This window comes from Vespula pensylvanica, chromosome 11 (genome assembly GCF_014466175.1).
Source record: "Vespula pensylvanica isolate Volc-1 chromosome 11, ASM1446617v1, whole genome shotgun sequence".
Lineage (NCBI taxonomy): Eukaryota > Metazoa > Arthropoda > Insecta > Hymenoptera > Vespidae > Vespula > Vespula pensylvanica.
In genome coordinates, this window is record NC_057695.1 from 4,674,239 (window position 1) to 4,700,807 (window position 26,569).

The 26,569-nt window shown below is 30.5% G+C and overlaps 1 protein-coding gene and 1 long non-coding RNA gene across 3 annotated transcripts in view; one reads left to right on the forward strand and one right to left on the reverse strand.

Moving 5' to 3' along the window:
• Window positions 1-10,898, forward strand: part of LOC122632936 — a 12,745-nt gene extending 1,847 nt beyond the window's left edge. Inside the window, exons 2-5 of the long non-coding RNA XR_006327974.1 lie at window positions 1,530-1,696; window positions 2,791-3,092; window positions 6,398-6,840; window positions 10,803-10,898. This is a non-coding gene — a long non-coding RNA (uncharacterized LOC122632936). The remainder of the gene's footprint in view (window positions 1-1,529; window positions 1,697-2,790; window positions 3,093-6,397; window positions 6,841-10,802) is intronic.
• LOC122632919 overlaps window positions 256-26,569 on the reverse strand; it is a 133,632-nt gene continuing 107,318 nt past the window's right edge. For both annotated transcript variants that reach the window (XM_043820239.1, XM_043820240.1), the window contains 9 exons: window positions 19,554-19,765; window positions 18,220-18,409; window positions 14,629-15,237; window positions 13,623-14,536; window positions 10,782-11,071; window positions 6,391-6,832; window positions 2,778-3,090; window positions 1,535-1,744; window positions 256-1,291 (listed from right to left, as the gene is read on the reverse strand). In XM_043820239.1, the coding sequence (XP_043676174.1) occupies window positions 653-1,291; window positions 1,535-1,744; window positions 2,778-3,090; window positions 6,391-6,832; window positions 10,782-11,071; window positions 13,623-14,536; window positions 14,629-15,237; window positions 18,220-18,409; window positions 19,554-19,765 (3,819 nt within the window). In that variant the 3' untranslated portion in view covers window positions 256-652. The remainder of the gene's footprint in view (window positions 1,292-1,534; window positions 1,745-2,777; window positions 3,091-6,390; window positions 6,833-10,781; window positions 11,072-13,622; window positions 14,537-14,628; window positions 15,238-18,219; window positions 18,410-19,553; window positions 19,766-26,569) is intronic.

Below are 26,569 nucleotides of genomic sequence, written 5' to 3' on the forward strand. Positions count from 1 at the left end.
CATCATCATCATCATCATCATCATCATCATCATCATCATCATCATAATCATCATTATCATCTTCGTTATTATCATCATCATCATAATCATCATTATTATCATTATCATTATCATCATTATCATCATTATCAACATCATCATCATCATCATTATCATTATCATTATCATTATTATCATCATCATCATCTTCATCATCATCATCATCATAATCATCATTATTATCATTATCATCATCATTATCAACATCATCATCATTATCATTATCATCATCATCATCTTCATCATCATTATCATCATCATCATCATCATCATCATCATCATCATCATTATAAACGTTTTAATTTATAAGTATTCATTCTACAGAGGACCGGGAGATCCTGGTCCCAATTTTTATTTCCTGTGTATTATCCACCTTTAAAAATGAAAATTTAAATTGTTCGCTAAAAAAGGTTTTACTCTTGAAAAGAAACCTAAAAACCAATATACATATCTCTTTTCTTATTCTTCATCAACCTGTTTTTAACTTTCTCCTATTCTACTAATAGTAGCTTTCTTCCTTTAATATGCCTCGCTAGGAACATTCACTTTGACAGGATTCAACCTGATATATATTTATTTTTTCTTCAGATTTGTTCCTTTAGAATTATTGAATTCATTTTTTCTTGTTCTTACCACTCTTCTGTAACATGGTAATTTTTAATCGACAATTGGAACCACCGGTATAGACAACCTCAGCTCTACCACCTTCTTCAATGGCTGCTACCAAAGCTTTGACTGATTTCACGTTAACATCCTTAGCACTAATCTCAAAACAGTTGCCTGTATAACGATCTCTCGTACATTTACCAATACTCGATGCTTGTTTCTCTGTCAATTCGATACCATCTAAACAAAGCCAAGTAAGATACTGAAGATTCATAATAATCGTTTGAAGAAAAACATGTTCCATTTGTATTTTCTTGGCGCTGTCAGTGACAATTAACCCATTCATTTTAAGAAAACTCAAATTACAAACTTTTAAATGTTTTGCTATTTGACGCATTGTCCTCTCGCTATCCTCTAAACTGATACGCCAAAAACTGATTCGTAGCGATTGTAGATTGCGAAAGTGTGAAGAGAGACAAGCAAAAAATTGTTGGAGTATTTTGTCGTCTATGAACAATAAGGATCCGCTGCTACCTCCTATAGCTGATTTGTCTAATGATAGATCTAGCTCGCTTAAACCGGTGAAACCTGCTAAGAATGGAAGTAATAGAGGTCCGCGTAATGCCAATCGATCGTTTACCGTCACCTAAAATAAAAAGAATCAATATCATATGATTGAAGTTTATGACATAATAATTAAAAGTAATCTTCTTATAAACATCTTTTTCTAGTTATCATATAAACAATCATTTTTTTTAATATAATATACTTTTCTCTTTTTATATTATTAATATTTATATCAGTAACATAAGATATATAAATATCGGATTTTAAAATGGATCAATGAACTCTTTTACCTCTATGAAATTAATTATTATTAAAAGCCAACCTGGAATCCAGCCAGTCTGAGAAAGACGATAGCAGGACAAGCTGGAGGGGGTGCAGCTCGTAGTAACTCGGCACCAGCATCGTCACGACGTCCTAATCTCGCAAGAGGACCTTCGTGGACTGCCAGGTGGAGGCGAGCATTACATAGACTCAATTCCCTCACGTTCGTATACCTCAGTAACTCTGAGAATACCGCTAGAGTTTCGGATTCCTATATGCAGAAATATATACATACATACATACATATATGTAGATCTCGTTCGTTTAAACGAGAATTCTCATCCCTACGAGATTTCTCATCTCTGGTGATAAGAATTTCGAGCATACAAAGAGATATTTTTCGTAATAGTTTCTTTGAATTAATACAACGAATCAAAACGTTTGAACTCTGAAAAAAATCATGTTAAAGATTAAAAATAACATTCATTAATTTTTATTATTAATATTTCATTGTTTTATATTATATAATATTATTTCATAATAATATTAATAATAATAATAAACAAATCATTTGTTTTTTGCTTGGACCACTAAATACAATTTAATTCTTTTAATACGTGAAATAATTGAAAGAAAATCAATGGTTTTCAAACTCGTTAAAAATTGATGCTAAAAGCAAAGGTAAATCCATGTGGGACGTTAAGAATGCACTTGAAACGTCTAACGAACTTAACTTCTCTAAAATTTCTTCCGAGCTTTTGAGAAAGTTAAGAACTCGAGTAGCAAGTAGAGCTATCGATAGAAACTAGAGATTTACTTGATCATCTAACTTTTTAACGACTTTTTCAAAGACACATCGTCTTCCTTTCGTTGATCTTCGTATTTTCTTCGTTTAAACTTGATCATTCTTCAGGCTAATTAGCGGATTGCTTTGATGTTTCTTCTTCATTAAGAATAAAAATGAAGTAAATCAGATTTTTAATTCTCTTTGCCTTTGTTATGAATGAAATTAATTAATAAAATATATAAGTATTATATGTCGATAATGTAGTACTTTGTAGCTTATTGTAATAAAGTATACATCTTTTTTAATATAATAAACAAATACAATAAGAACAAAAACAAAAATTTAAAAGATAAAAGAATCTATAACATTGTAGAAAAGATAAAGATTTATATATAAAATTGAAAGAGTCCTACATTGTCAGTATATATTGTGTGTTTGATCAAACAAACACTTTATTAATTACTTTTATTGACAACAAAAATAAGATATCATAAATTTGATTAGCAAACAAGCTTACTTCTATTCTGAAGGTCCAACCCTCAAGACTGAGAAGCTTTAAAGTTGTATTCCTAGCTAGTGCTTGGCAGAGAAGTCTAGATGGATGATCATCAAGGGCTAGTCTTGGACTAGCTAGATCCAGAAGTTGAAGACAAGGTGCCTCTGTCAAGGCCAGGACGAGAGGCATCACATCAGCTGGTTTCGAAGCACCGGCAGCTCTAAGAGCATCTAAGTGTCGTGCTTTTCTTATCGTTTCTCCTAAACAGCCAGCATCTAAACCACCCAAAAGACACTTGGACACGTTCAATGATCTCAGCTTACAGCTTGGCTCTCTGTAAATAAAATGAATTTTTTTTTTTGATTAGTAAATATATATATATATATATATATATTTTTTTTTTTCTATCAATGTCTGTTAGATTTATTGCAATTTATGATTGATAAATTTTGACAATTGGATTTAATTAATATATATGAAATTAGTAGACAATTTATTATTATTATTATGATTGTTATTATTAATTGTTAAATATAAAATCATTTTAATTTGAAACTTTTCAAATTTGAATCATTATTAAAGTATCAGATTGGGATGTGTTATTATTTGAGAAAAAGATAAAGTTAAAATATAATCAATAATATTTTCTATCACGTTAGTTGGATCAAATATGATCGAATATCGTCGATAAAAGTTAACGTAGCTTTTGATATTTTCCAGTTAAGCTTAGTCACGATCAATGATCCGTATAATCGTTTATCTTATTAACACCAATCGGCTGTAAAAATCGGATGAGAAGCATCTCGTTTCCCCTATCGTTGTGATTCATCGTGTGAACTAATATCATAAATAGCGCATTGTTATGTGAAATAAATCGTTTTCTTTTTCGTTTTCCTTTTTTTGTAAGACTACCTAAACATACATGAATTTCATATTTATTAACAATTTTTATTTGCATTTTATATCAATTTGTTATGGAGTTGTATGAAAAAAGTGAATTTTCTTTAATTGATTTACACTTATAATTTTAATAATATTTAATATTAAATGTTTTTCAGATAGGATATGATTAATGTTTAATATGAAGCATTAATATTAAATATCTTCGAAGTGCGTAATATGATTAATGTTTAATATTAAACAATTTACGATTAAGTGGCTGCTTTTATCTGATCGGAATTATAAATAATAAATCTCTGTTTACGCTGATTGTTTCAAAATAATTATTATATATGAATGTAACGTCACAAATTATTAATAATAATGAAGAAATAGATTTATAAAGAAAAGAGATAAAATAGGAATAATTGAGTATTTATAGCAAATTCTATAATATTTGATACCAAACTCTTAATAAACAATAACAATCATAATAAATATACTTATATGAAATGTTACAAATCAAAAATGCTTTGATAGAAAATAGAATATATTTCATTCTATCGACATAAGTATTATTGATAATAAAAATGATAAAAAGACAACGAGAGAAAGAGAAAGAGGAAGTGAAGGAGAAAATTAATGAAAGACCGCGAACGCGTGGAATGTAAAGCACGCGTAAAGCCAGCAGGTTGAAATAACCTCGTGAACATTTTCTTCCTATTTTTTTTTCTTCTTTCCTTTTCCCTAAAAGATTCAATTTATTCCCATCGGAACAGACAAAAGTGAATAGGCCTGGGAAAAAAGGGAGAAAGAAGAAGAAAAATGGGAAGTAAAACGGTCAAGCCCAGCTGGTGCTCGTTTTTAATTAAAAACATATTGTACGATTTGTAATTATGAATGAATCATGCTCGACATTCGTTTGACGGTGAAATGGCGACGAAAAACATTTTTTTGCAATTTGTTTCAATGAATTCGAAGATGACTTTTTAAAATCTTAAAACGAGTTGGTTTTTATTAATGAATGTTTATCTTTCTTTTAAAAGAAAGTAAAATTTGAATTTATATTTTTAAATGGGAATAAAATTAATTACATGGTTATAATTAGAAATAATGTTTGTGTGTGTGTGTATGTGTATATATGTTGCTAATTTTCTTTTGAAAACTTTTGATGAAAAGCATAAGGAATATCTGTTTAAATGTACTTATTATACTACTAGTCATGAATGAAAATTTTAGTATGTATGTGTGAGACTATCTTAGTTTCATATTCTTAATGAATTTGAAATTCTCATTCAAGAATATATCTTGTAGTTTTAAGATTACTTTTTATTACTTGTTGCAAATTATTTCTATTTTTTTTTTGTGAAATAAGCGAAGTAAATATATTTCATAAAAATAAAATTGACCAAATTTATTTGTCGAAAAAATACTTGTCGTATTTTTACGTTATTTCTTGTTTTTATAAAAAATTTACGAAACTAATTAAAAATTAGTTGTTATTGTTTGCAATTAATTACAAAATACCATCATTTACAATTCTCAAACTTTGATCAATTAAATTGGAACAGACAAAAAAAAAATTACCAAAAACAAAATAAAAAATGGAAATTTGGAATGACTGACAATATATATTTTTAATAAATTAATAATAACTTGATTAAAATTTTGGATAATAAATGCACGTAAATTCAAATCGTTAGACAAGAGTTCGTGAAAATTCATACGATGTCATATTGTTCTTCAATCAATTAAAGTTTTAATTCATAAATTAGAAATCGGGTAAAAGTTCAATGACGAAAGTTTTGATATAACCAAAGGTTCCTGACATCCTTCCTGCTCCGAGAAAAGAACACTAACAGGAGAAGAAAGAGGAAGAAGCTGTACAAAGTTAGCGACCTTGCTTTTAGTACATATTTCTCAGTGGTCTAAAATTATTGCTCGTTGAGTATAAGACAGAAAGAGAGTTAGATAGATAGATAGAAATAGCGAGAGAAAGAAAGAGAGAAAGTACATATCAAACTTTCCTCTACGAAAGTTCCTTTAATTTCTTTGATGGCCATTCTTCATCGTCTTCTACACTTGATTTCCATAACTCATTTATCGTTGCTCGAGTTCATGTTCCTATAGCATTTCTTCTTTCGTCAACGAGCAATTTCGGATTCAAAATTCTTTTTTCTTTTTCTTTTTTTTACTTTCTAAATTAACTATGTGTACGCAATGTTAAAAATGTAAGTCCTTCTACATCGAGTTCGTTCAAACAATGTTAAATTAAAACGTATAAATAGAAACGACAGCATTTTTTATAAAATGTATTTTTCTGTATTTCAATTTAATCAATTTTAGTATGAAAATTAAATTTTAAAATAGAATGTTAAAATTCAAGTTAGAATTAGAATTCAAATTAGAAATTAGGATTCAAATTAGAATTTTAAAATAGTGTTGTCACTTTGTATAATTATAATTTTTGTTCACACCATTTTTTAAATAAAATTATTAGGATATTAAGAGCAACATTTTGGATGAGCTATGCTCCTTTCATTTTTATATATTGTTTGTATACTTAAAATTTTTTCATTCGCAACTTGACGATACTTAATATTCAATATAATGTTTAAATAGTAAGCATATATATATATATATAATACATACACACACAATTTTCTCTAATCACAAGTCAATTTTATTGTCAAAAGAAAAAAAAAAGGAAAGAAAAGAAGAAATAACAAATTCAAACAATCATAAATATATTTACCTAATAGCATTGAAGATCTCATGAAATCCGGTACCCTGATGACTGCTGACATCACAGGTTGGTAAAGGATGCATAAGAGGTGGTCGATGACAAAGTACACTGTCACTATTTCGCTTGCTACTGCCGTTACTATCGTTTTGTGGCAAAGGTCCGTTTCCGGTAGCAGTGCCATTTTCGTTTCCTGTTGAAGTAGCAGCAGTAGTAGTAGAACCGGTAGGTCCAGTAGTACTACCAGTACTATGTCCATGTCCATGAGCGGTCGTTGGACTAAGACCAAGGCCGAGACCCAATCCAAAAGGTAATCTTGGTAAGGTTGCTGGCCTGGTTAAACTTCCATAAGCTGCCAAAGCACCACGCGGTAAAGAAGAGTAGCAACGATTTAAGGGAAGTGTGCCGAGGATGCTTGAGGCGTATCCACTACTACCAGATCCGGAACCTGAACCTAAAAAAGTGAGATACATATTTCCCAAGTAGTTGAACATATTAAATTGGTTTTCGTTTATTCTACTTTATTTATTACAATAGTTGTAAAAGATAAATGTTCTATGAATCATATTAATTTTTAATAATTTCATGTCATCATTAAATTTATAGATATTAATTTTGACAACAAAATATTAAAGTAATTCAGAGAAATTTGATGCCGTTACTCTATTCATTGAATAGAAAGAATATTAAATTTGAAGTTTGTAATAATTATCATATATGTATATAATACAAGTTAATACTTATTATTTATACTAAAAAAAAAGTGATTAATAATTGTATTAATTCGAACATAAAAAAAATATACTGTTTTATTTAACAATTATAAAATATTGATTTTGGCAACATATAATAGTTTAAAGATATCAAATAATTCAATTCTCTCGTCGTGGCTTAAGAAAAGTTCTCTTTTGGTAAACTTTTCGAGACAGAATAATGAGTTTTAACTTTTATTAGCGTTGGCAGAACGTGAATATTATTATAGAAGAACGGGAAATTTTTATGCCCTTAGAATTTTCCCACGGGCTAAGTTTACCAAGAGATTTAAGACGAGAACGAATATAATTTATATTACGATTCTGAGGCGTCTCGATAAATTCAGATGAACGTTGACCCATTTTTCTGAGACGGCAAGATAGAGATAGAGATAGAGATAGAAATAGTGATAGAGATAGAGATAGAGATAGGGGTAGAGAGAGAGAGAGAGAGAGAGAGAAAGAGAAAAATAGAAATAGAGAGCAAAAAAAGAAACAATCCCTTTTGTTTTTCTATCTCTCTCTTTCTCTCTATTCTCTTTGATGAAGGGAATACAAAACGTTTACGCTCGGTCGTCCAATTTACGTTTCATATTTGTTAATGGAGCGTAAGGCAGGAAAGTAATAAAGCGTAGAAAAAAAAGATCGCTGGGCGAGTACAAAGAAAGTACCTTCGCCGCTTGATAGAAAGTGCATCGAGAGTGGTGAAACGATTTAAACTCTCAGCGATATGAACCGTTGCCCTTTCATCCGAGTTGTCCGAGTTGACTCGATTAATTAACGACAAAGATCTCAAAGGAAAACGGTTCGAGTGAGTAAATTATACGTCGACTATCGTACGTGAGGAACGTTATGGTAAACTTTTCTATCAAATATTAACGCTATTACAGGTTCTTTCCTTTTTTCTTTTTTTCTTTTCTATGTATTTTATTTTATTTTATTTTTTTAATAAAATAATATTCACACCACTATTAAGTACATTAAACGTTTTATTTACTTATTATCGATTTATAGCGATAATTATTTGTGAAAGTAATAATAATGTAAACTCAGTCGATATAAATTTCTAAACCATTGATTATTATGATTATAAATTATATAACTCCAGAGTATCTTAATAATTTGTTAAACGTAAACTTGTAAAATGTAACAAATTATTCTTGTTAAATTGAAAAGAAGATTACTATTTAAACCATTTAATATGTTAACAAATCTTTTTGAATTTTCTTTATTAGTAGAATAGGATAATATGTTCTCAAATATGATACAATTACTTATCTCCTCTTGATTTCAATTATGTATTTAAGAAGATCAAGAAAAATCTTCAAATTTTCTTCTCTCTCTCTCATAAATCTCTCTTTATACTCTTATTGAATATCAGGTAATAACAACCGAGTACTTCGTCTTACATACTTACACATAAGCATATACGTACTTAATACTTATTGTACATATATTTGTTAATGTTAAGATCACGGATGACATCAATTGTTAGACAAACTCCCATTTGTCTAAACTGATGAGCTTGCAGATAGTTTGAGAGAAACAAAGAGAGACAAAGACAGAGATAGAAGAAAAGAGAGAGAGAGAGAGAGAGAGAGAGAGAGAGAGAGAGAGAGAGAGAGAGAGAGATAAAGTAATAAAGAAAGAAAGAGAAGATAAATAAGTTTTGCTGGATCTAACGAAGAGAGAAACTAATGGAAAGAGACAGACAGAGAGTAAGTGAGAGAGTGAAAGAGAGGGAGAGAAAGAGCGAAAGAGAGAAAGGGCAGCATTTCTCTGAGAGATGATTAATAGCTTATTCGCAAGCGGAAATTATGTTGGACGTGAACCTGCGCTCTGTTTATCGATCTCTCTCTCACTCTCTCTCTTTTCCTCCCTTCCTTTTCTCTTTCACTCCCTTTTCGAAATAAGTCTCTCTTTCGTTTTGTTTCTCAACGTGCTATATTAAACGAATTCCTAGCGATGCGAATCGATCCGTGTCGTGGTTCTCACCAAGTCCCTTAAGAGAGGACCTACTCCTACAAAATACTCGTATTTATTACCAAAGGAATTCTGTTTCACATTGAATTGTCGAGGAATGGGGAATTTCGATATTTCAATTTCACCTAATGGCCTCTCTATTTCTTCCCTACTCGAGAAATCGTATCGGTTACTCAATCATAGGAATTGTAAGGGTGATAAGTTATTCAGAGATTTGTTATACAAAGTTATAAACTATTTTTTCTTTTTCTTTTCTTTCTTTCTTTCTTTCTTCTATTTTTTAAAAATATATTTTACATTTCTTTTAATACAATGCATGTGTACGTATGTACGTAGAAAGTATTTGTAAACGATTATGTCTAATATATATATAATTATGTTCGGAAAAAATCAATGATTGTGTTATTGATAATAATTCAAAACTATGTTACGAAGTTGTAAATAATCTTTTAAATATATTTATTCATCTTGTATATGTGTAAAAGGTATTTGTAAAGAGATAATAAGATGTTCATGAAACTTCGATATTAAAAATTTTGGAAACGGAGAAAGAAAAAAAAAAAGGAAAAATTTACAAACAAACATAATTATAGTTCTAATCGAAATTATTTTGACGATTGGCAGATTTTTGTTTTTCTATTCATTCTATCAAATAAGAGAGACCATTATTTTCTATGACTGTAAAAGTAGGACTATACCTATGTATAACGATAATTCAATAATAATTTTCATTCGTTAATTACTTTTCCGATCGTTTGAAACTCTAAGAAAGAGAGAGATTGAGAGAAAGAGAGAAAATCAGAGAAAGAGAGAGAAAGAGAGAAAGAGAACGATAACGAAGTTCTCGTATAACACGTTGAGAACGTTCTGAAAGGAAGGGAGAAAACTTAGTCAACGCTTTTCTCAGGATTATAATTTCCTTCAGATTATTTTCGTTCGTATCTAGAAGCACTTTTCTCATCGGTGTTTCACGATCAGAATTTGCTTCGAAGGTAGAAGCAAATGGTTCTACCACCACTACCACCATCAACACTGGCACCAGCATCATCACCATCACCACCATTACTACCATCTATAGCTTAAAGTTCAAAAGGGTTAAACTTTCAAGTTGTCTCTCTAAGTGTCCGTTAGCAAGTAAAACGCCAACGGGGAGTTTCTATACACTATATACATATATATCGGACTTTAAACTGGTGTCATCGGTCCTCTAGGCAATTTCAAATCTAAGTTTCTCTAATTCCAAGTTGATGGTTATTGAGTTAACATTTCTAATATGCTGAGTAACAGACATAATCCTTGTTAGGATCATTATTAGTATCCTTAAGTTTTTGAAATTCCAAGTAAATCGCTATTGATTTAATGATCCTAATATATTGAGTAGCAGACATAATCCTTTGTTAAGAAGATTATCACGATTTATGCTTTTTGTCACAATTTAAATTTTCATCATTATGAATGAATAATCATTATATTGATATTACAAAAATAAGAAAAAATAAGATAACATGTTAATACGTACAGTATCGTACGTATAACATAGTTATAAAGAAAATTATTATTTGAACATTTTAGATATAATAAAAACAATTATCTTCCTACATTAATAAATAAAGTAATTAAATTATTCTAATGGAGTTAGAAGTAAGAAAAAAAGAGTGAGAGTTTTACCCATACTGATCCCTGAACTAGAAGGATCTTCGTTCTTAGAGCCCCAACTTCCGGCTAGATTGAGAGCAAGAAGGGGTCTCTCCTTGAGCAATTCAGCAACGGAGGCAAGACCCTCTGAGCCACAACCCAAATGGGGCAAGTGCAGTGCCTGTACTTGAACGCAGCCACGAAGTGCTTCGCAGATCCGTGATACTTGTTCGCCGGACAGATTCATGTCGAGAACCAAACGTGCCAAGCTATTAGAAGCATGACTTAGGCCACGACATAAAGCGTTCACAACACATTCCAATCTGTAATTAAAAAAACAAAAAAAAATACGAACAAGAAAAAAAATTTTTATTTGATCATCCGTTTATTCATATATTGTCTTTTTTTTTTTTAAGATTCATTAATATTATTCATTATTGATTACAATTATAAAATTTCAATATATTGTAATCATTAAAAAATACTTTTCATTTTTTCATAATCTCTCTAGTTTTTATATCATAAAAGAGCTTCAGCGTAAAAGAGAAAGAGAAATTGGAAACGATTTTTTTAATTAATTAATTAATCTAGTAAAAAGAAAAAAAAAAACAAAGAATGGAGTGTAATTTAATATAACAGACAAATTGGATTTCTCATTCATTAATTGTCCGATATAACACATGTAACAATTAGGAATATACAATGGGAATGATTTTCGAGACATAGTAAGAGAAAGATAAAAAGATCGGGAGAGACAGGATGATAGATAAGAAGTGACAGAGAGATTAAAGCGAGTGAAGAAATCTGCCTCGTAAGGATAAGAAAAGAAAGAGAGAGAGAGAGAGAGAGAGAGAGAGAAAGGAGAGAGATCTTTTATTTTATGCTAGTTTCTGACGGTGATGGCGGAAAATTAAGAGGCACGTCGGACGTTTTTCATTCTAAGAAAGAAAAAAAGAGAGAGAGAGAGACTGATCTTTAACCATGGTATCTCTTCTTCTTTCTTCAAGCTTTTCCAGTTCCAACAATTCTTTCTTTCTTCCTCCCCTTCTTCATTCCATTCTATCATCCTCAACCTTTAGCCACCACTCATTCTCCTTAATCATCGTCACGAATTCTTCCCTATCGTTTCCCTCAGCTTGTTCTTCTTGGTCCTCGTTTGAAGATTCCGTTTCGTTTGTCTTCTCCCCTTTCTGACCTCCGGCATAGAGTTGCCTCTTCTTTCCTGATTTTCTTCCTTCATTCGTTCTTTCTCACAAATCCGAGAGAATCGGTAAGTGGCTCCGGAATTCACAGGGGTCGGTGCTGTAAGGAAAAGGCTAAAAGGAAAGAAGAGATAGAGAGAGAGAGAGAGAACTACTGACTTCCGTTTGCCTTCGAGGCGAGTACCTACTGAAAAGGGCCCCAACGATTTAGAAGATTCTTCACGATATATCTGTTGGCTCATTATCGCAACTTCCCAGTTATCCTCTCCTCTCTTCTCCTTTTTCTTCTTTTCTTTATCTCTTTGTCTTTTTTTCTTTTTTTTTCCTCCTATATCTTTTTGGAACTCATCTTTTGTCTCTTATCGTTCTCTTCATTCAACACTTTTGCATCTACATTTTAACAAACGTATTCATACTCTCGTTATACTTCTTTTTCTTTCCTTTTCTTTCTTTTTTTTTTTTTTTACATACTCCCATCGAAACTTCTTTTCTCAATCATTCCCTTGGTTTAGTCACAATTAAACTATGCTCTTGAAACTCCAGCAAATAACGAAGTTTTGAAGTACTCTTTTTCTTTTTCTTTTTTTTTTTTTTGATCGTTTAAATATTTTAACTCATTGGACTCAAATAACGAGTTTGATTCTTCATGGTGGATGACGGTGTATGTCATGAGATGTGTAGTATTGTAATTACATTCATATGAAAAATTATATTCATATGAAATACATGCGTCAAAGATTTCATTATTTAGAAATAACATATTTTAATATGTTATACTATTTACTTATAATGAAATTTTCATTTTTGAATTTAACTATAGTTATAAAAATTTAATTTATTAAAAATTAATATTACCCTCTATCGTTAAAGGTTATTTAAAGGTATTTAATAATAAATCATAAAGATTTTATTAATGTAAGAAATTAGTGAAAATATCTTTACTTTCTATTATACTATTTTCAATAATTTTATCGTATAATCATTTCATTTCAAGAATAATAGATGGACGTGAACTATAAATATAATATTATCTCGTAGCGATCGTATTCACGAATTACTTCCCCGTCATATCAACCAAATATTAAACTAGATCTTTAACTTGGGGTATTACCCATCAGAAATTATTGCCGCATCGTTGTCTACTTCGATACAACGACTCGTTGCATTTTGACGAAGAAGAACTAAGGGGAGAACTTTGGAGAACATTAAACTTTAGCGTAAGATTTATATCTTGAGGTCATAGGAGAGGGAAAGAGAAAGAGAGAGAGAGAGAGACCGTCATGTCAGATCGTATCATTTGAAATTACGAGATTTAAACTGAATGGAAAATAAAGAGGAAGAGAAAGACAGAAGGAGAGTTGATAGATTAATCTAATTTCTAACAAAATAGTTTGTATTATATGATTTAAATAAACTTTAAATATTATAATTGCAATTTATTTAAATGATATTTAAATATTTTAGAGAGATCAGTAATATACGAATAATAAATTGTATAAACTGATCGTAATTTATATATATATATATATTGTAATTTTTTTGTAATGCATAATTGCGATTTTTGACGTGTCACGCAAGTAGATATTACAATTTTGTAAAATTAAGATACTATCAACAGATTAACAATGACACTAACAACAACAATAATAATAGTAGTAAAAAAGAAACTTACTTATCATGTGCGGATTCTTCAAGGCAGGTGATGACAAGCTCGAAATCATTAAGTTTCTTCTTTCCAAGTACACTCTTTAAATGTCCAGCTAGTCTTAATGCCTCGTCGGCAGGGAATTCTTGTCCAAGTAGTGAAGTAATCCTAACGAGTTTGACACTCTCGTTAGTAGCTAGAGCGTCAAAGAATTCGTCGAGATACCTCGTGTCGAATCCCCTTTCCAATTGGAAGACCAATTCGAGAGCCTCGAGTGTACAAGCCGAGCTTTGAAGTATTTTGGACCAACCTTCTAGTTCTAAAGGTGAAGTGTGTACCAAAGGTGCTGGTGGTTTTTCATTAGGGGCTGGTCCAAATCCAGAACCTGCTCCGACCAATCGACAAACAGCTGAAACGTTACCATCCGATGCACCAGCTGCTTTCAATAAAGAAAATACCGATCTAGGTGGTACTTCTAATGGGCAAAGTTGATTAAGAATAAGATGTGTCTTCGGGCCTAAAAGACCAGCAAGGTGTCCTATGATACCGGAAGGTAGACCCTCGAGTTCTCTTCGTAGGATGTTCGCGTATTGAGCGACCGAGGTGAGGTAATAAGCTGCAAGGAACTCGGCCACGGCAACGTGAATAGGAGTGAAGAGATCCGGTTTACGTCTTTGACCAAAGGTTAATCCTCTAGTAAGAAAACCTAGCCTGGTCACTTCAATGCCACCACCACGTGCTCTTAGTTCAGCTTCGGTATAGCAACACCTTCCTTCCCTTAAAGCGGCTAGTGATACCTTGCCGAACTCTTCCAAGCGTTTTCTACAGTGTCCTGGAATTTCTTCTTCGTAAGGAATGGCTGGCTCGAGGCTTCTCTTTACGATACACTTCACCGCAGCGTGCATGAGCGCGCTCGTTTCTGTTGGTAAACTTCCTGAATCCTATACAACGAAAATTTTTGTGAAAATCAATAGGATAATATTATAGATGCCTGCATTATGTATGATTAATAATCAATAAATCAACAACGTACTTGGTAAAGACAACAAAGCATGATCCAACCAAGCGGATGTTGACCCAACTGTTTGACGGGTTGTGGTTGAACGTTCAATGCTTCTAAAAATTCGCAAGCTCTGCCGGCCATATTGTTGTGAATAAAATATGCAACGCAGAGTCTTTCGACGTGTGGCCATTCTAGACCAGCCAAGTGAATTCTTCTTTGTACCAATGGCGATAAAGTTGCTGTGTTGATAGGGGAACAGGTAACGAGTATTCTTGCCTCTGGGAATAATCGACCTTCTAAAAGATCAGCTGCATCACCAAGAGACGCCCTTCCTCCTATACACTCGTCGTAACCGTCCAATACAAACAATACACGGTCTTCCATTAGATGTAACGTACGCCAAACTTGAGCTACGGCATCCCCGAGAGCTGCTGTTCTTGGTAGAAGTTCTCGGGCTAAATAATTTAAAAGTGGGCTCCCACGAAGTTCTCGAAGTGGTACGATGAACGCCAAAGCAGGGCCTTCTGCTTGGATTGCCCATTGATAAAGTAAACGTAAGCACAATGTTGTCCTACCACTTCCTGGACCACCTTCAATGGCAACTCTCCTAGGCGCTTCTGATACGGTACCATCGCTTAACTGAGAATCAATTCGAAATATGAGAATCAATATTTGGAATGTTAATTAATTATTTCAGGTATTTTGTAAAATATTTTTATGCATTTTAGAATTAGTTGTTACATAAAAATACTGATACTGCAGTAATAATAATAATGATAGTAATAGTAATACTACAATCGAATCGAGACATATACATCATACCTATATATAACTATAGAACATATAAATTTCTTTGTTGATTTCGTTAAGAGGTTTAAGAAGTATCACAAAAGAAAAAATATCAGATAACGTCTACAAGTCCGATGTAATTTTCTTAAAATTTTTCTTCTATCCACTTTTCTCTTGTTTGTCGTTTCCCTCTTCCTCATTCCCCTCGTCACTCCTCCCTCCGATAACGCGAAACGTTGCAATGAGAGTGGCGAACAATGCGACACTTCGCTTGGAAACGGGCACATCGAAAAATGAGCCTCGTAACTCTGCCACGTGTACGGCGAAGGGTGAAAGAAGAGTGAAAAGGGATGAGGAGGGCGTAGAGAGAGGTTCGTCGTGCCTTTACACAAGAATAAATTCGAGAATACACCGAACTACCACTTTGATATTGGATGGAAATAAATATGAATAGAAAGGGAAAAAGTAAGGGAGAAAGAGAGAGAAAAAGAAAAAGAGAGTATTGAAATTTTATATATACATATGTGTGTGTGTTTTGTATTAGAAAATAAAAGTAGAAAATATATTTTCTCTCTATCTCTTGTTCTCTTTTATTATACTGATATTTTCTTTTAATATTGAAGACATTTTATCGACTTTTCAATTTTGATAAAGTTCAATCGTACAATCGCGAAAATAGATGAAATTAATAAAATATCGATTAAGTCTTACAATTCGTCGATATTTTATAGATATCGATAGGTAAACACATCTTCACTTTCTCATTGAAGGCGTTGAAAACGTTTTCGAAAACTGTCGAAAGATCTTAAGAGATCTATTAGCCAACTAATTGCTCTTTCGAACGAGATACGAAAAGCTAAGAAAAAAGCTCTTGGAAAAGCTACTCACGGACCAACAAGCTTTCTTGTTCTTTTTCTTCTTTCACTCTTAACTTCTCTATTTCTCGTTTTTCATTGTTCTTTATCCAGCACCCGTTATACACAATAGTAAAGTTCAGTTCTTGTTACTAACCTAACACAGTTTATGACTTTTCTTCCGGTTTACGAAATATCAAAAAAGAAATAGTTACTTTTTAGTGACAAAATTTTAAATATTTCTTAATTGTTTGATATCTCGATATATGATAATAATGTCTAATAATGACAGAAAAAGAAAAAAGTTCATTTAAATACTAAAGTATTTCGATATTTCGACATGATAATAACAATAATATAAAAAAAAAAACAACTCTAAAAATGAATTTTCCTATTCTTTCTCCCTCTCTCTTTATTTCATACAAAAATAGGAAAAGATGTGATCATTCATTCGTTTGTATGAAGAAGAAATTTAATAAAACAAATTTTCTATACAAATTCCGATTATTATTAAATTCCTCTGTGTTACTACAATGCGAAATTAAACTAAGGGAAAAAAGAAGAAAACAAAAAATAAAAAAAGAAAGAAAAAAAATATTTCAGAAATAAATGGAACCTCCCCTCATATCGCAAAGCCATAAATAAAAGAGAAGGATCAATTGGAAACAGAGAGAAAGAGAAAGAAAGAAAGAGAGAGAGAAAAAAGAGGGAGATATCAAAATAATGAAAGAGAAGAGAGAAGGTGCGTATCAAAGAGGTCGTTTTTTTAAATCGTTTTCCAAACCGGTATGATAACACTGGATGGGTGATACGAAAACTGGGTCACGAGTAGCTACTTTATTGTTCAAGTTATAACTCGTTTCTATTCTTCTCTCGTTCCGGATTCGACCAACACTACTATGTACTATTGCTACTACTACTACTACTACTACTACTACGACTACACTACTACACTACTCACTGCTACAACTATTACTACTATTACTACACCCATGAGAACGAGATGACAATAAGATATGAGAATATCTCGGGATATCGCATTCGACAGATGCAATGTTATTTCATTCACGAATGTTTTACTACATTGAGAAAAATTAAGTATACAAATTTATGAATGGTCAGAAATTATGGTGGTCGTTTGTGAATTAATAATAATTAATATCTGATTATATAACAGAGAAAATTTTAATGAAGAATGACAATATTGTTTGATATGTGGATGAAGCGATGAACTTTGTTTTAATTTTTTTAATTATATAGAAATTCTTTATCTTTTTGACATATTTTTTGATATATACATATATACATATATACACACACATATATGTATATATCATCGTTTGTAATATTTATTTCTCTCAGTAATAATTTTATAGTTTTATTACTTACTTTTATTTTTCTTATAAAAAGAAAAGAGAGAGAGAGAGAGAGAGAGAGAGAGAGAGAGAGAGAGAGAGAGAGGAAAGAAAAAAGAAAATAAATAAATGGAATAATAAAAAGTAGGAAAATTGAAGAATAGAAAGATATTTGAGAGATCAATTTATCGAAAGGAAAGAAGAACGAAAGTTAGAAAACGTCAGAAGAAGATTCATAGAAAAGTAGACACCAAACGTTCGCTTGTCTTTTTTATCGGATTTGTTCTGCTTGAAAAGTTTTGCACGTTTCTTACTTGTCATCCTTCCATTCGTCGACGTTGACATTGAGACGAAGAGGAAGAGGAAAAGGAAGAAGATGAAGAAGAAGATAAAAAAGAAGAAGAAGAAAAAGAAAAAGACGAAGAAGAAGATGAAGAAAATGAAGAAGAGGAAGAAGAGGAAGAAGATGAAGAAGAGGAAGAAGATGAAGACGAGAAAGATGAAGAGGAAGAAGCTTAAGAGGAAGAAGGAGAGGAAGAAGAAGAGGACGAAGAAGAGGAAGAAGATCAAGAGGAAGAAGATGAAGAAGTAAAAGAAAGATGCGGGCGATTTGTAATACTTACTCTGACAGGCGCAAAGATCTGGTCCGGCTTGATGTTTTCAAGACGATGTTCTTGTTCACTTTTGTGAACCAATTGCAGGTGAGGCTTGAAGTGAGCTGGGCAAAGACTTCCAAGAGGCAAAGGGCATACCCATGCTGGCATATGTGGTGGATCACGTTTTCCCAATTCGGTGTAGAAAGTTTTTAAGAATCTAAAGAATAAATTTTATTAATTTATTCTTTATTTATCAATTATTTATTTCAAATATATTTGATTATTGAAAATGTATTTATAATACTGAGAAAGAGAGAAAGAGAGAGAGACTACATCATATTTTAAATGCGATCGGAGTCTTCAAAAAAAGGAAAAAGGTAAATAGATAAATAAAAGAAAATAAAAAATAAAAAATTGCATCATAAACGTAGATATTATTTATTTTCATGTAAATGAGACAGACGACTACTAACTTTAAGTGTCATGTTAGAAATGATAAATATAACAGTCGTTATAATGCGTTTTTGTAAGACCGTAAATGACGTAAGACTTTTACATTAATGCATTTTGAAGATTATATAGCATTACGTAAAACTTCGTAAGAAGGAAAGTATAATGCAACAATGAATAAATCACTATTATTTTCTCGGACGAAAAATTCGTTGAAGATCTTTTTCTCACAATTGTCGACTTTGTTAATCACTCTTTGAGATTATATGCTCGGTCATTAATAAAACATTTCTTTCTCTCTCTCGTTTTGTCTCTTTCTTTTTTCATTTTTTTTTACATGATTTTTCAAACGTTACAAGTAAATGAAAGGAAAACAAAACGAGAAGGGCTTTTCATTCGTCGACATGACGTCACTCATTCTCATTATTCGTTCGCGAGAATTTCTCATTAAAAAGTGTTAGAAATTTTCCATGTCGTGTATTACTTTGTCGTATAACTATATTGCGAAACTACATCATCAGGAAAATGTTAATGTAACGATGATATATATATATATATATATATATATATATATATATATTTAGATACAAATGAAACAACATTTTTATAAATGAAAAATTCAGTATTTTATTTTATCAATAAATATCTAAACAATTAAATTTTAAATAAAAAATAAATATCGTTCAGAAAAAGAATAAAACAAATAAAAAAGAATTTATTTTTAATATTATTAAAATTGACTGATTCATAATATCTTTAAATTTATACATATTACAATAATGTAATACATTGAATTCATTTTTATGTCATGAGAAAATTAAAATTGATATAAAATATTGAAAGGAGATGACAGAGAAATTGAAACTGAGAAAAAAGAAGAAGAAAGTAAAGAAAAAAAGAAATAAGTTAACCTGAGTAATCTTCCAAAAGGATCTCTTTCCGGAGATGGAAGTCCTCCGAGTCCGCTTCCGGTAGTGAGTCTTCTTGAAGAGGCACGAGCACTTGATATGTATGCAGCTGGTGCCGGTGGTGGACTGCAAGGTGGACTGCATGGTTGACAACAAACTGGACTGTTTCCAACTGGCGATGACAATGTCTCTCTCGATGAACTCCTTTCGAGTTCCTGCAAAATAAATAATGAAAAAAAATATTGTAAAATATAGCTTATAAATCACGAATAATTTTATGAGTTCACTCTATATAAAATAAGTAATTAAGTACTATTAAGTACAATTGAAAAAAAAAAAAAATTTAGGTCAAAATTATCTACCAATAAAACATATATTTAGTTTCTTTTTTATTTCTTTATTTTCTTCTTTTTTATTTTATCTTTATATATGTTATTTTTAATTCAACAATGTAATATTGTTAAATGAAAACTCTCATAGTTATCTATATTTTACAAAAATTTGTTTTATTATTTGAAACTCATTTCATTATAAAACGAGCTTAAACAAATTTGATGAACTGCATATATATTATTTTAAATTTAATAATAAAATTAGTATTTTCATAATTATCAATATATAATTATCGATTATAATTTTATAACAAAAATCTTTTAAAGTTAATAAATTTTTTATTATTATTAGAATATTAGAACAATGTTGTTTAAGAAAGTTGACAGTAAATGAATTTCTGCTATTAAATAATGACGTGAAAGATAAATGAAGAAAGAGAGAGAGAGGGAGAGGGAGAGGGGATGAAAGGGAGAGGAGATGAGAGGGAGATGGAGAGAGAGGGAGAGGGAGAGGGAGAGAGATGGAGATGGAGAGAGAGGGAGAGGGAGAGAGGGAAAGAAAGAGAGAGGGAGAGAGAGAGAGGGGGGAGAAAGACGAATGGAATGCTTTTGGAAACAAAATGTTGTTCAGTGTGTAAAGAGGAAGGAAGAAAGTAGGATGAGGTCCTTACGAAAAAGCTGACATTAATTGAAAATAATTGTAGAACCGCGGACAACAAAGAGCTTTCGGTGTCTTCGACGAAGGTACGAAAGACATTCTATCTAGCTAGTTTACAAAGCACTTCTCCCTTTGGTCCTTTACCCTTTGACTTTCTACTTGTATAATATTCATGAAATTATATCATGAAATTTGCGATATTTACCTTAAAGATTTTATAATAAATACGAGAGTTTCGAAATTTATACATTATATATTTTATCTGAATATCATCTATCATAAATTTAAAAGGAAAGAGGGATTAAAATTTATTTTTAATCGTTTGATGTCAAATTTTACAAGAATAATTCGAAATAGTATGTTATTAATATGATATATAATTACTATTTATACGAATAATATAAACGATATTATTAATAATAAGTAAATATAAATAATAATTATCAATTTAACACGTACGCGAAATAATAAACATAGGAATATTAATAATAACAAATTTTCACGTAACATTTATTAGACTCATCATAATAAATTTCTTATTCATGATAATAATTATTTATGAATTAACTCAATACTATTAATTTAATTATACATGTATATTTATCAGTATATAAATTAGGATAAATATGTTTAATAACTTAAGAACACGTGCGACTTGTAAACAAACAGATAAATATCTAAATAGTAATAATTTCAAAGACATGTATTTCAAGATGCTTCATATACAAGTGTTTATATATTGGTATCCAGTTTTTATCCTTATAAAAAAGAAAAACAAATGAGAAAAAGAAGAAAAAAACATAAATAAATTTCACGAAAAATAAAATGTATCGCACTAAAATAAGACATATCGTACTAAAATATCTCAAGTCATAAATCACACAGGATCTTTTTATGAAAAATGAATCCTTAGAAATTCGTTTTCTCGCACGTTCCGTTCCAGTGATAGGACGAAAGGAATAAGGGAAGAGAGGTTGGTGTCTTTGGTCACATAAATTCCTTGAAAAGGTGTTCTTTGAGCCATAAGAGACTTTCCACAGAATTCAAAAAGGTTCGACCTACTGACTTCTTTTTTCTTTCTTTCTTTCTTTCTTTCATTTTCTTTCTTTTTCTTTCGAAATCGACTTAACTTCTGACCAATACTGTGAAGCTCGGACTAGGTCAGAAGGAGTGAGAAGCTCTTTAAAGATTTCTCGATCCGATTATGATCGTTAAAGACCAAGCATCTTTCAGCAAAACCATTTCAAAGTTTGTGGAATTTCTTCAATGAATTTTTCCAATTAAATATCTATTTTATCCTTTCATTTACTTTTTAATATGTACATATATATTTTTCTTTTATAATTTTTATTCCATGTATTAAGTACTTAAGTAGTATTATTTTAGTTATTATTCTCTTTAATGAATTTTTCCAATTGAATTGTATTGATATTGAATTCGTTTACTTTTTTAAAATGTATATGTATGTATATATTTTTTATCGTTAATATAAACAAAATATGAGTCACTTAATAGTCCGATGGTACACGAATAAAATCAAACTAAAAATCAACAAATTGTTTTGAAATTAGAAAAAGAAGAAGAAAGCGATTAAGTTAAGAAATAATACTAAACAAGTTTCTTAGAATTTAAGTAAGTGAAGTCATGTCGATTCAAACATCTATAATAATCGATGAAGATGAGAAATATGTTGAGAGACAAAGAAGAAACTCAACAGTATATGTTTGTATGTGTACGTGGGCGTGTTGCAAGTATGTGTCTGTGTTAGATGGCCGACACGTTAAACTTCAATCATGCTCGGAAGCTAATTTAATCTCGATCCAATTATAACGGATATAACGTTAAGCCTCTTCTAGGTACGCACTCTAACGGCTGCTCTGTTAGAGAAACGCATCGCTGATATCGAACATGTTCAACCACTGCGTAAATTCCAAATTGCCTGGTTCGTCCGATAAATTTGCCTAGGATTTACCAATAAATCGAATGGAAAACAACGATACCTCTTCTATCCTTTATATTACAATATTATATATGTCTTAAATTTTTCTTTAATATTTATATCGTTCTTTTAATTTTTACATTTCTCATTATATTTTTGAGAATATTTAGATGTACAAAGAAAAAGAATAAAAAAGAAAACAATTATTATAAAATAATAATAATAATAATAATAATAATAATGATGATGATGATGATGATGATGATAAGAAGAATGTATGCGTTTAAAGTTTTTTGAATATAAGAAATAAATGAAGGATTTAACAAAAAAAGATAACAAAAACAAAGTTCTAAAACCTAAAGAGGTATAAAAAAGATAAAGAAGATAGGACGTTGTTACTCGATATTCGCTAGGTAGTCTCGACTTTGATGTGACTCTTTTGTGACACCCTACGGCAAGAAGGGTGGTATCTTTAACGACAGATACAACGGTGAAAATCAAAAGAGGGTGATACGAAGCGAGGCAACGACCTTCTGTACCATCTTACAAACGATAACCCCTCTCTTTTTTTCTCTTTCTCTCTCTTTTTCTTTTCTGTTTTCCCTCTGCCTGTTTTCTCTCCCTCCATATATAGAAGATGGAGCAATAACTTTGATCACCTTGAATATCACCATTCTTTTTAAAGATATGAAGAAACTTCGTTTAACTAAAATCGTACTATACGGTGTTATAAAGGTTAACTGTGTCTTTATTTTAAATAGAATCATATGTTGTTGATTGCATTGATCGATGCATCTCCATATCTCTATAAAAAAAAGTATTAATTCATGTACATTGAACAATTATTAATTTAGAAAATATTTTAATTTAAATATTGATAAGAAACCATTTAGAAAGATGTGAGTAAAATGTAGTAAAAGTAATAGTAAGTTAAGAAAAAAATATCTTGAGTTTCCGAAATTTCCTACATTACCGACTATTAATAAATCTTCTATTCTTTATTTTAAATAAACAAAATAAAATTTACATGATTATAATAAAAATTTAAATGATTTCGTTTTAGTTATGTCTTTATTACGAAGAAAAAGAAAAAAATCCAATTAAAAAATTTTTAACAAAATCGATTTTATTATAACAATATTATTGCAATATTTAAATAAATAAAGAATAAATTACGCTTGAAAACGGTATTTGTTTCAACTCTCTACGACTTTCCGTTCCGAAGATATCGCTTTTGAAAGATTTTCATTCATAATTTCCATAGTACAGCTGATCGTAGTAATAGTATAGTAATAGTAGGTTAATCAGCTGGACAGCGTAAATTCTTGGAATTTATATAGGTCAGTGTGTCACACTCCAATATGAATGAAATTATATAGGTCAGTGGGGCAATGTAAATGTCTTTCATTTAAATGGGAATATCTTCGGAACTAAAAGTCGTAGAGACTTGATTCGCATATCATTTTAAAGGGCAGAATTTTCTCTACTTTTCTATGTATTGTTAATAATTAATTAATAATTTGTTATAAACAATTTTTATAAATAAATTTTTACGAAATCATTTCTTCTTACTTTGCCAAAAAAGCAAATGAAATTGTGACTCTAATTTACAAAATTACATAAATTAATAAGTAATTAATAAACAAATTATTGTTTTTTGTTAATAACAATATTGTTAATAATCACGTCTTTTGTTTATACGGGTATATCTCCGGAACTAAAAGTCATAGAGACTTGAACCAAATATTGTTTTAAAGGCCAGAATTTTCTCTATTCTTTTAAATATATTAATATATTAAATATATTAATAATTATTTTAAATAATTAATTAACAATTCGTTATAAACAATTTTTATAAACGAATTTATACGAACTAAATTCTTTTTGATTTTGTCAAAAAAGAATTCAGATTGCATTTCCGATTTATAAAATTGCGTAAGTTATTAAATAATTAATAAATTATTTTCTCTTTTATCGAGGAAACAAACTTTTTCTACATTATTATTAATAGTCATTTTTTTCATTTACATAGATATATTTCCGTAAAAATAGAAATCGTAGAGATTTTAAACAAAATACGCAAAGTAAGCGCTGAATAAACGTAGAGTAAGCGTTTATAAATAAGCGCATTAAGGTAACATTAATAACAACTCGAACATCGAAAATGTGGTGTTAAACGATTTGAAAATAAATATTAGACATCAAAGTCCTCTCTCTCTCTCTCTCTCTCTCTCTCTCTCTCTCTCTCTCTCTCTCCCTCCCTTTCTCTCTCCTTTTCCTTTTTACATTTCCAACTCGCAATGAATTGTAATTAGTAGGTATAATCTGCAAGCTTTTTATTTTTCCTATCCTAAAGATTTCAAAGTTTTATTCTCGTTAATTTCTTGCAACCTTAGTTCGATGTTTTTGAGTTATTATAAAATATATCAGATATTTTTTAATAATATTTTTTTCTATATTTATTAATAATAATTTCTTATTCAATTAATTAAATTTTTTTGTTACCGTTTAATAACATAAAATATATGATAATAATTTGTAGTTCTTTTTATACAAAGATTCAATCTAATCAAGCAATTAACAAAATTACTTATATATATATGCTTGTTTTTATTTTAAGAGATTTTAGGATTGATCCGAAATGAATTAGGAATAGAAATAAAAATAATATAGGTTTTACTGTCTGTGAAACATTTGATCTTTTCTATTACACTGATACATAGAAAAAACTACAAATACACACAAATACACGCATGTGACATCGACCTAAGCAAATGAATAAAAAAGACAAGAATACAGAGAGAAAGAGAGAAAGAGAGAGAGAGAGAGAGAGAAGAAAAATCAACGTTAAACATTCGACAGGATGTTTTATGAAACATTTAATACCTTCTGGCATATTCATACATATAAACTTAGTCCTCCCTCTACACATATATACATGTGAGCACGCTCGAAAAGAAAAAACAAGAAAAATCAATGTTAAACTTTCGACAGATTTTAATGTTTATGAAATATTTTATTTTCTCTCAAACAAACCCATACATATAAATTTAAAAACTTGCACTTAAAAACCACATACCACACACCATACATACACACATATAGAAGACTCAATGGATTTTCGTTGGTCCTTTTGTCAAAGACCTCTTGATCGTCCAAGAGGAGGGGGGTTGGGTTGGGAGGTGGGCAACCCCTTGAATATTCATGAACCGTGTCGTGGCAAACCGAAAATCCGTTCGCGTACAACGGTTGGCTAGTCTCGCTCGTCGTCGGCTTAACGCATCAGAAAGAGCTTTCCGATGCTCCAGCTTCAGTTCTGCAACGTTCTACGCGTTTTGTGGTTGTGTGAGCTATCCTAATTACCACCGATTGCTCCTCTAGCCGAGAGTGTCCGATGGTCGATGTTTCGTCACCTCGAAAACATCCTCATTTTGTTCCATATATGTATGTAACTATATATCTATCTACCTACCTATCTACCTACCTACCTACATATCTATCTATCTATCTATCTATCTATCTATCTATCTATTTATTTATCTATCTACCTATCTATTTGTCTATATTTTTCCAACATTATTGATCAATCATTTTATGTCGATATTAGCTTTTAATTTCAATGATTAGATTAATTTTGTCATTCCAATTTTTTATTCTAATATTATTGAATTAGAGTGTATAAAATGTTTGACTTAAGCTGTAATTTGAAAAAAGAACCTTCCCCATGATAAATTTTTGAAATGTGAGAAAGACTTTATGCTCACGCTTTATAACAAATCGAAGTCTATGTCTATGTATTTTGAATTATTATTAATATTATTTTGAAATTATTATCAATATCATTTAATTTATGATTATTTTTGAATTATTATTATAGAAATATATTTATGCGGAAGCATATATTAATGTTTAAACATGAACTGTTTAAAATCAAACAACGAGAGTGTGTTTGCGATTGACCAAACGAAATGATACATTAGTGATACATTCCGATTCGCTAAACACACTTTGAAAGTCGTCAAGAATTCGCTGAGTAAATGACGATAGAGATAGTGATAGAGAGAAAGAAAGAAGAGGAGAGAGAGAGAGA